Source organism: Antennarius striatus, chromosome 24, assembly GCF_040054535.1.
Source record: "Antennarius striatus isolate MH-2024 chromosome 24, ASM4005453v1, whole genome shotgun sequence".
NCBI classification, from domain to species: domain Eukaryota; kingdom Metazoa; phylum Chordata; class Actinopteri; order Lophiiformes; family Antennariidae; genus Antennarius; species Antennarius striatus.
In genome coordinates, this window is record NC_090799.1 from 1,612,501 (window position 1) to 1,624,820 (window position 12,320).

At 46.0% G+C, this 12,320-nt stretch overlaps 2 protein-coding genes across 2 annotated transcripts in view; one reads left to right on the top strand and one right to left on the bottom strand.

Annotated features, from left to right (window-relative positions):
- The window catches only part of LOC137591202 (insulin receptor substrate 2-like), a 10,130-nt gene extending 6,173 nt beyond the window's left edge, over nucleotides 1-3,957 (bottom strand). Inside the window, exons 1-2 of the mRNA XM_068309043.1 lie at nucleotides 1,045-3,957; nucleotides 314-816 (exon numbers count right to left, since the gene is read on the bottom strand). Coding sequence (XP_068165144.1) covers nucleotides 314-816; nucleotides 1,045-3,719 — 3,178 coding nt within the window. The 5' untranslated portion in view covers nucleotides 3,720-3,957. The remainder of the gene's footprint in view (nucleotides 1-313; nucleotides 817-1,044) is intronic.
- Nucleotides 3,958-7,701: 3,744 nt separating this feature from the next.
- Nucleotides 7,702-11,219, top strand: acp2 (acid phosphatase 2, lysosomal). The gene is made up of 13 exons (XM_068309080.1): nucleotides 7,702-7,865; nucleotides 8,530-8,625; nucleotides 8,755-8,841; nucleotides 9,033-9,093; nucleotides 9,163-9,254; nucleotides 9,338-9,436; nucleotides 9,610-9,696; nucleotides 9,916-9,999; nucleotides 10,192-10,240; nucleotides 10,350-10,438; nucleotides 10,585-10,691; nucleotides 10,799-10,974; nucleotides 11,055-11,219. Exons 1-13 carry the CDS (start codon nucleotides 7,776-7,778, stop codon nucleotides 11,198-11,200), a joined length of 1,263 nt encoding a protein of 420 aa, XP_068165181.1. The 5' UTR covers nucleotides 7,702-7,775; the 3' UTR covers nucleotides 11,201-11,219.
- Nucleotides 11,220-12,320: the final 1,101 nt, after the last annotated feature.

Consider the following 12,320-nt stretch of genomic DNA (forward strand, 5'->3'; position numbering starts at 1 on the left):
ATTTGGGAAGTATTCAGAAGTACGAGCAAGAGAGGAGCACCTGAAAGCCTCATTAATGCTTTGAAATCCAGGCAGTTAGAATTTGAATGTTGGAAAAGTGAGTGTTTACCTTCTTTTTTCTCTTCCCTTTGCACAACAGAGCTCTTTCTCTCTACTTTTTTTTACATTTATACCAAACAACTTCACTCATTTATTCCTTTAACCTTCAAAAAAAAACACTTCAACCCCCATTCCTTTAAGGCCAAAACAGTACTTTAAGCTAAGTTTAGATGCATAATTTATCAGCGACACATCTGACGTCAGCCCCTCTCACCTTTGGCAGTGGTTGCAGCCTCCTTGAATCCCAAACAGACATATGGTGTGCTGTGTAATCCATTGATGCCCCCCTTGCAGCTGCTGGTCGGTTTGAAGCCGGGCAGATCTTCACATTTCTCCACATCCCTGTTGTCCAGCAGGTTCAAGGCGATGTAGTTCAGTCCGCTGGGGTATCCGGCGGAGCTCTGCCGGTTGACAGGGCTGCCGTACTCTTCGTCGGAGCCCTCGCTGCTCCGGGATGAGATGTTCTCCACTGAGCTGTGCCTCTTCAGGCCGCCGTCGCCGCAGGCAAACGAGGGGAAGACCGGCGTCACCGTGGCGGTGGAGGAGAAGGTCTCCGAGCTGTGGCGCCGGCGTCCTTGCGGGTGAGCCCGGATCACCTTGGCGGCGCAGTCGGGATCCACCGTGGAGGAAGAGGCGCCCCCCAACATGAAGACCCCCAAGCCTTTCGGGACTCCCTGGTCGTCGGGAGAAAGTCGCCTCTCGCGGCCGCTCTGGCTGCTGTGGGGCAACGTTCAAAACGCAAGTGTCAGAAAGAAGATTCATTTTCACACTGGTGGAAGTTGAGGAATCCGTCATCACCATGGAAACCAATGTAAACAAATGAAATCAACAAAAGATAACTAGACTGACATTATCAAAGGGATGAAGCACGTTGCGTTCATCATCTACGTTCCAGTACAGCTGAGACTGATGGGAAATATAAAAGATAAATGTAGATGCACGTACCTCGTTGCATTGTGGGGCACGAGCTGCGGGGGCGAGCTGGTCATCCCAAACGTCATCTCCGTGTAGTCGTTCTTCCCCTCGTCGTCACATAGGCTCTGAGAGCGTTTCTCACCCCGGTACACCCCGTCGTCCGAGCAGGGGCACATGGACAACTCCGGGAGCAGGTCTTGGCGTTCGGCGGGAGTGTTCCCTTCCTTCGGCGAGTGCGTTCCCAGCTCCAGGTTCATGTAGTCTGTCAGGGACAACCTCCCCGGGCCCCCACTGCTGGATCCCAACGATGAAGACCTGCTCTCCATGGAGACGTTGGAGGGCGAGGAGAATCTGTCGCCGCTGAAGTCGATGTTGATGTACTCCCCGGGGCTGCGGGGTTCGCCGGGGAGGGGGTGCTCGTTCATGCTGGGGAGGGTCCTCAGGGTGTCCAGATAGAGCCTGTTAGGGCGACCCAACCGCCCTCTATAAGGCAGGGTCATCTCCGCCCGAGCGTGTCTGACTGGGGAGGGCACCGAGGGGCTCGATGGGGCGGTCTGCGCGGCGCTGGGGTGCATCACCGAATAATAATCTGACTCGCCGACTTTCTGCCTGAAGCTCTGGGGGCTCATCAGCACGTACTGGCTGTTCTCCTCGCTCTTGGAGGCCTGAGGTTTCACCGGCGGCGTGAGGGAGACGGTTTGGTACGCCGGTCTCGCTGATGCCGGTTCCCCAGCGAGAAGACCCAAGTAGTGATCGGGGGGAGTCTGGAGCGGCGGCGGATTCCCCGGAGACATGTTCATGTACTCGCAATGCCTGTCCGGGGACTCCATGGAGGATTTGGAGCCGCACCACATCCGCATGTAGCCGCTGTCCTCCAGGGAGCTGCTGCAGGGGGAGTTCGTCTTGTACCCGCCGTTGGCGCCCGCCTGAGGATGCACCCTGGGATTGACGATCTGCTTGGGCGCCGACACACACATGGGGCTCATGGGGACGTAGTTGTCCACCTTCCCTGATTGGGAGGCCACGCCCGGCGTCATCGGCATGTAACCGTCGTCTCCCAGGTTGCTGCTGGAGCTCCTCGACGAACCGATCTCGATGTCGCCGTAATCTTCCGGGTAGCAAACTTTGGGCGAGGCGGAGTGCGAGTTCTGCCCGTGGGCCATCCTCATGAGGGTGTACTCGTCTAAAGAGGCCGACGACAGCGGCGCCACCACCCTCTGCTGACGCGGCGTGGTGAGGGAGTGCGTCCTCTTCCGGTAGGCCTTCTCGAATGCCTGACCTTCGCCGCAAACCGCCAACCTGCCGCCGTTCGCCCCTTCCATTATCATGTAGCCGCAAGGGTCGCTGATGTCGCGGGACGGGGGCGTGCTCGACAGGGAGTCGGGGGTGTCACTGCGGGTCAGGGGGAGGAACTTGGGGTCGCCCGGGCTGGAGCTGTAATCATCGCACAGCATGAAGCCGGCGTCGCCGAGGGAGCCGGAGATGGAGGCGCTGCAGCTGAAAGGCCGGCTGGCTTTATCGGGAGTGCAGGTGCTCGCCCCCCCTTTGGGGGACATGCTGATGGGGCTGGAGGCACCTGGTGGGGAATTGGAGACCGGCATGGAGCGACTGTGATGCAGGTTGGAGGAGGACTCCAGCATCCTGCAGGTGCGCCCGCTGCTGAGGGTGTGGGACCTGCTCAGATGGTTCCCAGCGTTGGGACTGGTGGGGCTCCCGCTCACCGAGATGGACATGGACACGGGTCGGGTCACGCTACCGTCGCCCTCGCTGGCCGTTCTGACTCGACACGACGTGAACTTCCTCCCAGGGGAGGTAGCCGCCATGCTATCCGTCCTGGATCTCCTCACCAGGCCCGTCTGACTCGGGGGGAGGTTGTTGAGGTTGCGTCTGGTGGGAACGGAGATGGGGTTGGTGCTGGCCGACTGGCTCTTGCTCCGTGGCCTGAACTCCGACAGCTCCTTCATGGCTTTCATGGCCTCCAGGATAGTCTCGTGGATGTTCTGCGCCACCACCGAATCTTCCGCCTGCATCCAGAACTCTCCGGGTCCGGTGACCGCCGAGCGACCCACCTCTATGAAGAAGAAGCTGTCCGAGTGGCCGCATCTCCGGATGTTCATGAGCTGCAAACTGACCGCTGCCGTTTCCGAGTTCAGTTTCACGAAACTGATGGTCCGACTGGAGAGACACAACCTGTAAACCCCGGTGAGGTTCTTGATCTGACCCAAACCCTTGGATTTCAAGTTGACCTGCCAGACCTCCTTATAGACGGCTGTCACAGGGGTAATGAGTCCATAACTGGCCTCCTCAAACCCCACCAAGGAGGAGGTGGAAGCCGGGCTGTCATACACCTTCCCCTCCGCTATTAGATCAGTCAGAACCGTGAACCAGCTCTCCTGGTCCTGCTCGTTGTCTGCAGCCACCGCAAAGTACTCGTCCTTGGTGTAGAGGGCGATGAGGTGCTTGTGTTTGGCGTCGGCGCGTTTGTTTACGCACAGACAGGAGTCCAAAGTTATGACCCGTTTGGCGGCGGACTTGTTTCTCCATTTCTTCTCGCTTTCGTAATACTCCAGCCGGGCAGGGCAGCGATCGGTGGGCTCCCGCAGGACGAAGAAGCGCCGGTGTCCGTGTTTCTGCTTCCTCAGGTAGCCGCACTTCTTCACGCCGCTCGATAACAGGTGTCCTCCCGTCGCAGGAGGACTTGCCATTTCTCTTCAGTTGGCGTCACAAGTTGAGCAGCAAAAGTAGTTTTTGTTGTTTTGGTTTGCTTTTTTTTTTTTTTTTTTAAAAAGAAAATGTGCAGAAATAAACTTATAAAATCAACCCGTTTTTTTTTTTTTTAAATTATTAAATCTTAAATCTAATCCATGGCGGACACTTGCAGATGCGTCCGTTACGCGGCGGGACCAGACCGATCGGATCCTGGAGAAAAACAACATGTGACGCTGCTGCTGCTCTAAAAACAGAATAAAACACGGAGTCATACGGGGGGCGGGGCTTCCAGAAGGGGCCGTGCCTGTCTGTCAGGCGGCTTCCGCGCTTCCTATTGGCTGGTGGAGGGGGGAAAAAAATTCAAGGCAGCCAAACCCCGCCCCCTCGCCCTCCCCACCGCTCTCTTCGTTGAGAAACAGAAAATATCACACGCACGTCAAAGATGCTGTAAAAACAACAGCATCGTCCACAAACACGCGTTTTTTTTACGTAAAATTTTAAATGATTTATACAGATATCTCCATTAAATATATTAATATTATTTAATGAAATTATTTTTACATAATTATTTGTATTTTTTTAAAAAAATACATTGGAATTGTCATCTCATTTGAGCGTCTTTCGGATTTGTTTAAAATCTGCCTCATAATACTGGATTATAACCCTCTATTTCTCAGACAGAGATACTGTAAACAACCCTGATGTCCCAGTTGTTATATAATGAATGTTTTGGCCTATTTTTAAACCTGTGGGTATTCCACTCCAACTGGAACCTTGCCTTTCCTATTTCCGTACCTCACCATTTATTCTCCCATCCAGCACTCCAGCTGTGACCACATTTGGTAATAATTATGGTCATTATCTCCTAAAAATGTCACTTTTTCTATGCACAAAAGCAGCCGGGGGCAGACACGCTTGTTTTGTTTTTTGGATTTGACACTCCTCAGTGCTTATGCTGCACTTTGCTGCATGCGTACAAAATGTTCATGTTGAATGAAAAACAACCATGTCACAGAGGGGAATGACTAAAGCAAATGCGTCAGAGAGCTCAGTGCGAAAACAATCCGCAGAAATGCTGCCATCATCCGGCTGCATCCTGCAGCCTCCAGCACACGCATCTCCTCATCATCCACGGTTTGAGCGTGGAAAAATGATTTTTCCCGGGTGTAAAAACACAATCTGAGGCGAATAAAACCACAAGGGTTTTTACTGGAGTGCTCTAGGCTGTGTAGGGCCTGTCAACAAGGAACTTCACAGACATCTGTTCATCAGATCATCTTGGTAATTATGTCAGTAATTCTCTGTGTGATCTTCATGATCAACACTCACGTCCACGCCCACCACACACTCTCACACACACACACACACACACACACACACACACACACACACACACACACACACACACACACACACACACACACACACACACACACACACACACACACACACACACACACACACTGTTGGATTGCTTCCTTTAATCTCCCAACAAGCAGATTACACCTCTGTCAATGAGGTGTCAGTGTGAATGAATTCCTTTAGATGTGTGTGTGTGTGGGGGGGGGGCTGCTTCGACTCCTCTTTAATGAGCATATCTCCCCCCTTGACAAACACTGCTGCAGGTAGTTTGTATGCACGTTCAAACACAATATGGGACTAAATCCCACCGGAGGTGTTTATGTTTTTGCTCATATCTCAGATTATAGGTGACAGCTCATGCTGAAAACACATGCTGAGGCCCTGGCTTAACCCTGATGCTTCGACTCCTCTTTAATGAGCATATCTCCCCCCTTAACAAACACATAGATACTTCAGATTAAGGATAATCCCAGCCCTCTCTAATCACTATTGTTCTCATTATTGTTATTGTCGATACCGTGTGTGTGTGTGTGTGTGTGTGTGTGTGTGCGTGTGTGTGTGTGTGTGTGTGTGTGTGTGTGAGTGTGTGTGTGTGTGTGTGTGTGTGTGTGTGTGAGAGATCCCGGTGACATTTGGTTCTTGCCTATTTTTCTGTTTTGGTGTTAATTTATCAGGGTTAAGCCAGGGCCTCAGCATGTGTTTTCAACATGAGCTGTCACCTATAATCTGAGATATGAGCAAAAACATAAACACCTCCGGTGGGATTTAGTCCCATATTGTGTTTGAACGTGCATACAAACAACCTGCAGCAAAAACAATTGAACAAAGAGAGTATTGTTGAAATTAACTGGCTAAGACATACAATAAATTGACAACACTGAGGGAATATAGCTGAATGCTCAATATTGTTGTTTCAGTCCTCCGTGTTTTGCATGCAGCTCATGGGATGTTGTGTACTGATACGTTCCCACATGGTTTATTTAAACACTAATCTGGGTGCTTCCTGCCTGAAGCCTGGGATCTTGTGTTTGTGCTGATGTTCAGGTGTGTCACAACCTCCTCAAAAGCACATGACCTAAATACCATGAAAGGATTTTGGAGAATTGTTGTTTTATTGACTTAAAAAGAATTTTACATGTCTCTTTTTGTATATTTAGGTTTTTTTTAAAAAGATTTAATTAAACACAAGCTAGCATTTGCTCTATATAAAATGGACTGTTTGTACACTCCCAGAATATATCTCAGTCAGTCAATTATCCAGATTATTCTCTGGAGATGACAAGACATGAAGGGTCAGTTAAGGAGCAAAGGTTTTCAAACATCACAGGTTTTTGCGTGTCTACCTTTGAACATTGGACAGATCCATGAATGTGGTTCACTTTAAACAAATATAGTTACGACATAGAGCTTTGCAGCATCTGTAAACCTGATAAGGATGAAAGGCCTCCATAGTAAACAAACACACAGACTTAACCTAAGACCAACAGGTCCAAAGACCAGTCACTTGAAGGCTAGATTTAGTGGAATATGTGCAAAACACACTCTAGTTAATGTTTGATCTTGTGTATTTTGCTGTTATTTGCTGGTATTTATGTGCCCAAGTAAGAAATTTAAAATTTGTGTTATCATATGTTATCAAAAATGTCTGTCTCCAAGATTTAAATTATGGATATAACCTAATGCTCTATTGGTATGCATATTAAAACTATTTTTCCATTGTTCAATAAAATGCATTACATTTTTGGATCAAAGGTTTAGTCTAATAAAGGCTACATCTTTAGCAGTATCTTACATCTATATGAGAGCGAATGGCTGTTATCAATAATATGTAATTTAAACTAAAGGCTGCACACATTCATTGCTGCTACCGTGAGTGACATGCTGGCAGATCCTTGCTCAAACAACACTGACCTCCAGTGTCCAGCAGGGGGAACTGCAGGCCTCTGCAAACAAACGAATTAAATATTTTTAAGCATGTTTTTGCTCCATTTGTTGGTTTGTCAGCAGGTTTACGGAAAAAAGTAGAAAACAGATTTGCATTAAATTTGGTGAGATGACTAGAAGATAGATAGAATAGAAGAGGTCCAAAGCCATTAAATTTTCGTGTGTATTCACAATTGGTTTTCATTTTCTTTATTTTTGCAAGACACGACTTTTTTTATTATTAATTTGAATAGTTTCCGGATGTCCGTCCCTTCTGTGTCCCTGTCACAAACGAGTGTGAATCCTACTGAGGGGAAGACATAGCCCGCCCTACGCCATCTCTGATTGGCTGGCACATGAAATAAGGTTGGTTGAGTTGGCTGAGTTTAGCCATTGGAGGTTCGTGATTGGTTGGACTGGCAACGACTACTCATAGTATAAATTCAAAATTCCCTAACCAAACAAGTTTTTCCTTTCAAAATAAACAAGTCCAATTTATTTACCAACAACGACAGAGGGTGAATTGCAGAAGTATGTACTTAAATACTAATAGAATATGTATATTTCACTTTCGAACGTTTTGTATTCCTAAAGCTAGCATATTTTGTTGCATCCTCCGCTTACATAAATATCTTTGTACTTCCGCTCTTGAGAAGGCGGAGCTAAATCTCGCTGACTTGACACAACCTCGGCGCGAGACAGGAAGTGGTCAGCTCTGTGCGCTAAATTAGCTTAGCTAGCACACTCACGGTTAAGCCGAGGTAAACATGGTGTCGTTACCCATTCTCTTCCTTTTAACGGGGGCTTCTATCTGTGGAAAAGCCGTAGCAGAAAAGAAACTAGTATTTGTGACTGTGGTAAGTCATATCAACATGTGTTTTAATGCTACGGGAGGTTTGTTTGTCCACATCGATTAGCCTTTATGTTTGACGTGGAACCTCGCTCAAAGTTTAGGACGTTTCAGATTGAATTTACATAAGTGCAAACATTTGTATTTATATGAACCCAGCTGCAAACCGTCAGAAATACGTTGCATCTTCTACAGATTTCGGCGTATTAATAATGTAATAACAGCTCAGTTTCTTTTGGTTGTTAATTGTGTGTGTGCCACATACTAAAGTGTATGTTTTTAAACAAAACACAACCTGAGTGAACACAAGAACATTTTAATGGCTGTCTTTATTTGAAGAGGCTAAACAGTAATGCCTAAATCACCAGCTGGGAAAAAAAAAATCATCTCTTTAAACTTAATTGCTTGTTTTGCAGCAACAACTGAACCACCTTGGAGATCAGTCTCTGATGTTGCTGTAGCCGAGATCTTTCAGTTCATACCAGTTCCTAAATGCAGCTCAGGCCACTCCAGAACTTGTGTTTTATCCTTGTCTTCCTGTTTGACTGTTAACCCCTTCAGAATTCCTTGCAGAGAGCAGATTTTGTGTTTCCTTCAATCATGGCAAATCGTCTTGTCCCTGAAGCAGCGATCTCAGGTTTTTAACGCCATCCCTTCTCTCCTGACTTCAGTTGTATCGACATGGTGATCGATCGCCAATCAAAGCCTATCCTACCGACCCGTACCAAGAAAGCGACTGGCCCCAAGGCTTCGGACAGCTATCAGAGGTATAGCAAATTTTTTTTTTCAAGTTTGTCAATTTTAAGCTGCTGTTCTGACCCTATAAACCTGTTTTTAATTGAAAAAATGTCATGTGTCCTGTTGTTTGTTTGTTTTTTTATCTTGACTCTTCTCAGGAGGGGATGAGGCAGCAATATGAGCTGGGCCAGTTTCTGAGGAAGCGATACAAAGGGTTTCTCAGCGAATCCTATGATAGATATGAGGTAGATATACTACTTTACCACCGCAGAACTCTCACACACAGCCAAAGATTTTTATCACTGTTGGACAGTTTCCAATCTCAGCTGTAATTCCCAGATCAATAGAGGAACGCGTCTGTTAGTTCTTCTCTCCAGAGTTACGATGACCATGCTACAGTTTGCCAAACAAGTTTTTTCCCTGACTTCCTCCTCAGATCGTAATTCGCAGTACAGACATCGACCGCACTCTGATGAGTGCTGAATCCAATCTTGCAGGTAATATTTTGTCCTTCTGCCAGTAATTTCAACTTTTCTTCACCCAATTAATTCTGTATTTTTTAAAAGGTCTCTACCCCCCCATCGGCCAGCAAGTTTTCACGCCTGACTTGAAGTGGCAGCCGATACCTGTGCACACGGTGTCACAAACTAATGAGAGGGTGTGTGTAGGATTGAAATGGATTTCATTAGCGTTCTTTGCTAGAGGTGATCCACCATCTGATAATAACGTCTCTGCTTACAGCTTCTCAAGTTTCCTTTGAACGACTGTCCTCGTTACGATCAGCTGATGAATGAAACTCGGCAAACAGAAGAATATCAAAATACCGTCACAAAATACCAGGTACTGCCTCCATTTTTCTTTTCTTTACTTTTTTCTTTTCAGAGCCTCTGGAGGATTATTTGACAATAAACTGTAAAAAAAACCATGAATATTTTCAAAGTGTTATTTGAATGTGAAAATACGAATTGTTGTCAAATACTTGCATGAGGGGCTTACTGTAGTCTTCTCTTCAGGACGTCATAGACTATGTGAGCAACAAAACAGGACTGAGTACGTCTGTGAGCAATGTCTGGAGTGTGTACGACACTCTATTCTGTGAGGTGAGAACAAACACACACAAGGAAATACACAATGTTTAATGTAATAATGTGAGGTTAAACACACAGCATGTTTGCTACATGCAGACTGTGTGTAAACTGTTAATAAAATGAGTCTGAAAGTCGCTTACTCGTTTCTAAACACAGTGATTCATTCATGGTGCAGAGGACTGTTGAAGAAGAGTTGATATTCAATATTTGATGATTCTTTTTGTTGATCAGTCTAAACACAACATGACCGCCCCTGGCTGGGTGACGCCGACTGTCTTGGAGAAACTTCGAGAGCTCAGAGACCTGGACTTTCAGGTATGAGCAGCAGCGACTTTTACAGTATTTTCTGCACTATAAGGTGCACCTAAATGCCTTTAATTTTCTCGAAAACCAAAAGTGCTCCTTATAATCCAGTACACCTTATAGTGTGGAAAATACTGTATTGTTTGACTTGGGTCGGATATTCTAGGACGGTATAAATAAAACTCTTTTGTCCAATTTTCACAGTTCATGTTCGGAATGCACAAACAGCAGGAGAAGAGTCGACTGCAGGGAGGTATGTAACCGTGAGATCAGCGGTATAACTGTACATACAAATACTTGGCGTTTTCTGAAAACGAAGAATTCCCTGAAACATAAAATCCTCTTTTAATCCGTCTGTTCAGGTTTACTTTTGGATAAAATAGTGAACGATCTCACCAACATGTCCGTCCCAGACCCCAAACAGAGACTGAAAATGGTGATGCTGTCAGCGGTGAGTGAGTTCACACTAATAAGAAATTATGTGAGATGAGTTTTTAAGGTAAACCCTAAGTGTTTGTGTTTGTGTTTGTGTGTGTGTGTGTGTGTGTGTGTGTGTGTGTGTGTGTGTGTGTGTGTGTGTGTGTTTCTGCTCCACAGCATGACAGCACTGTAATTGCCCTCCATGCCAGCCTGAATGTGTTGAGCGGACTTCAGCCACCATACGCGTCCTGTCAGATCTTTGAGCTGTACAGGGATGACAATGGGTATAACACACACACACACACACACACACAGTCAGTTGTCCATGAGGGTCCATGATTCAACAATCATGAAAACCAATATTTATATCTGGTACCTCTTTTTGTTTCAGCTCTGCGTCGGTGAAGATGTTTTACCGGAATGACACCACGGTGGAGCCGTACCCCCAGCAGTTACCAAACTGCTCCTTTGACTGCCCCATAGAGGAATTCAAAAGAATTACAAAGCTCTCGATTTCAGACGACAGGGACAAAGAGTGTCAGTTGCCTTCTGAGGGCCGTGATAAAGGTGACAAACATTACGAAACAATACATAAAGATGACAGATTGTGCCACGGTAACTTCACTCTCTTATTTCTCCATCTTCAGAGGTGATCGTCAGTCTGGTGGTGTCCGGCTGCCTGCTCTTCCTCCTCATCGTCATCCTCCTCAGCATTATTTGTTGGCAGAAGCAGCCGTTGAGCAGCCAGGGGTATCACCATGTGTCCAACCGGGAAGCGGGAGAGGAGTCCTGACACAAGCGCCAACTCCTCCCTCAGAGATCCACAAGCCTTCTGTCCTGGGGCAGCAGTGATGATGATGAGCTGTAAAACGCCTGAGGGACAGTTCTGGTCCTATTTTTTTGTCTTTTTATCCCAAATGATGCATTTTATGTCGATGTAACGTTTTCTTTTTTTAATTTATTTTTAAAAAAAAATCAACGAAGTGAAGTTTTAGAAAAACTTGTATCTTTCCAAACTTTAACGTGAGTGAGTGATGAGTGAGGTTTAGCTGAATGGATGAGGTCTCGTTTCTTCTTCAGGGTATTTTATTTTAAAATTATTCAGCTATAATTATTTAACAAATGTTACTGAACTCTAAAGTATTAATTATGAGCTTGAGGCATAACGGCAGCGTGGAATTTATGTTAAGGTAAAGCAAATTTCCATTTCATTGTCTTTTGCACTCTGTGGGACGCGATTACCCAGAAAATGTCTGCGCTAAATATCAGTCCAGAATGCTTCCTGGACCTTCTGGACGTCACGTCGGATGTTGGTGGATGTACATCTGCTTGTGTTTGTGATCAGACCTCATCTAGAGCTCTAATGACCAAGATGCCTTTGATATTTTTAAACGACGCAAGTTTTCAAGATTTCCAATTGAGTTTTTTTTCTCCTTTTCATGAAAGGAAGTCATGAAAGGGAGCTCCCACCCTTAAAAGTCCTTGAATGACGCGGTGCTGACGGATCTTCATCGTCTTCTGGAAAATTTGAGGTGCATTTTTACAGTTTTTCTTGCGAATGTGATCCAGAAATGCATTCAAATCGTTTCCAAGTGACCTCCACCTGGCTTTGAGGCTGAGGTGTGAACAAAATAAAGAGACATGTAAGCACAACGAAAAGCTTGAAAAACCAGCTTAGTGGTAGCCTGACCTCTGACCTTTTGTTGCAGTGAAAAGATTTTTTTTTTTTCTGAATTGTCAGGATTGAAATGGGGTTGGGGAAATCTTGGAACTCAACACTGGAAACTTTTACATTTTTGAATTTCGGTGATTTTTTTAAAAAGTCTTTCAAATCTTTCAAGAGTTGAGCAAACTCATGAAAAACCACAAGGGGTGAGCCTGAAACTTGAAGCCTAGTTTTTTAGAAAACTTGA

Coding starts and splice junctions, on each gene's coding strand:
- acp2 (XM_068309080.1), top strand. CDS start 7,776: ATGGTGTCGTTACCCATTCTCTTCCTTTTAACGGGGGCTTCTATCTGT. Junction 9,697..9,915: donor ACGACACTCTATTCTGTGAG/GTGAGAACAAAC, acceptor TTTGTTGATCAG/TCTAAACACAACATGACCGC. Junction 10,975..11,054: donor TTCTGAGGGCCGTGATAAAG/GTGACAAACATT, acceptor CTCCATCTTCAG/AGGTGATCGTCAGTCTGGTG.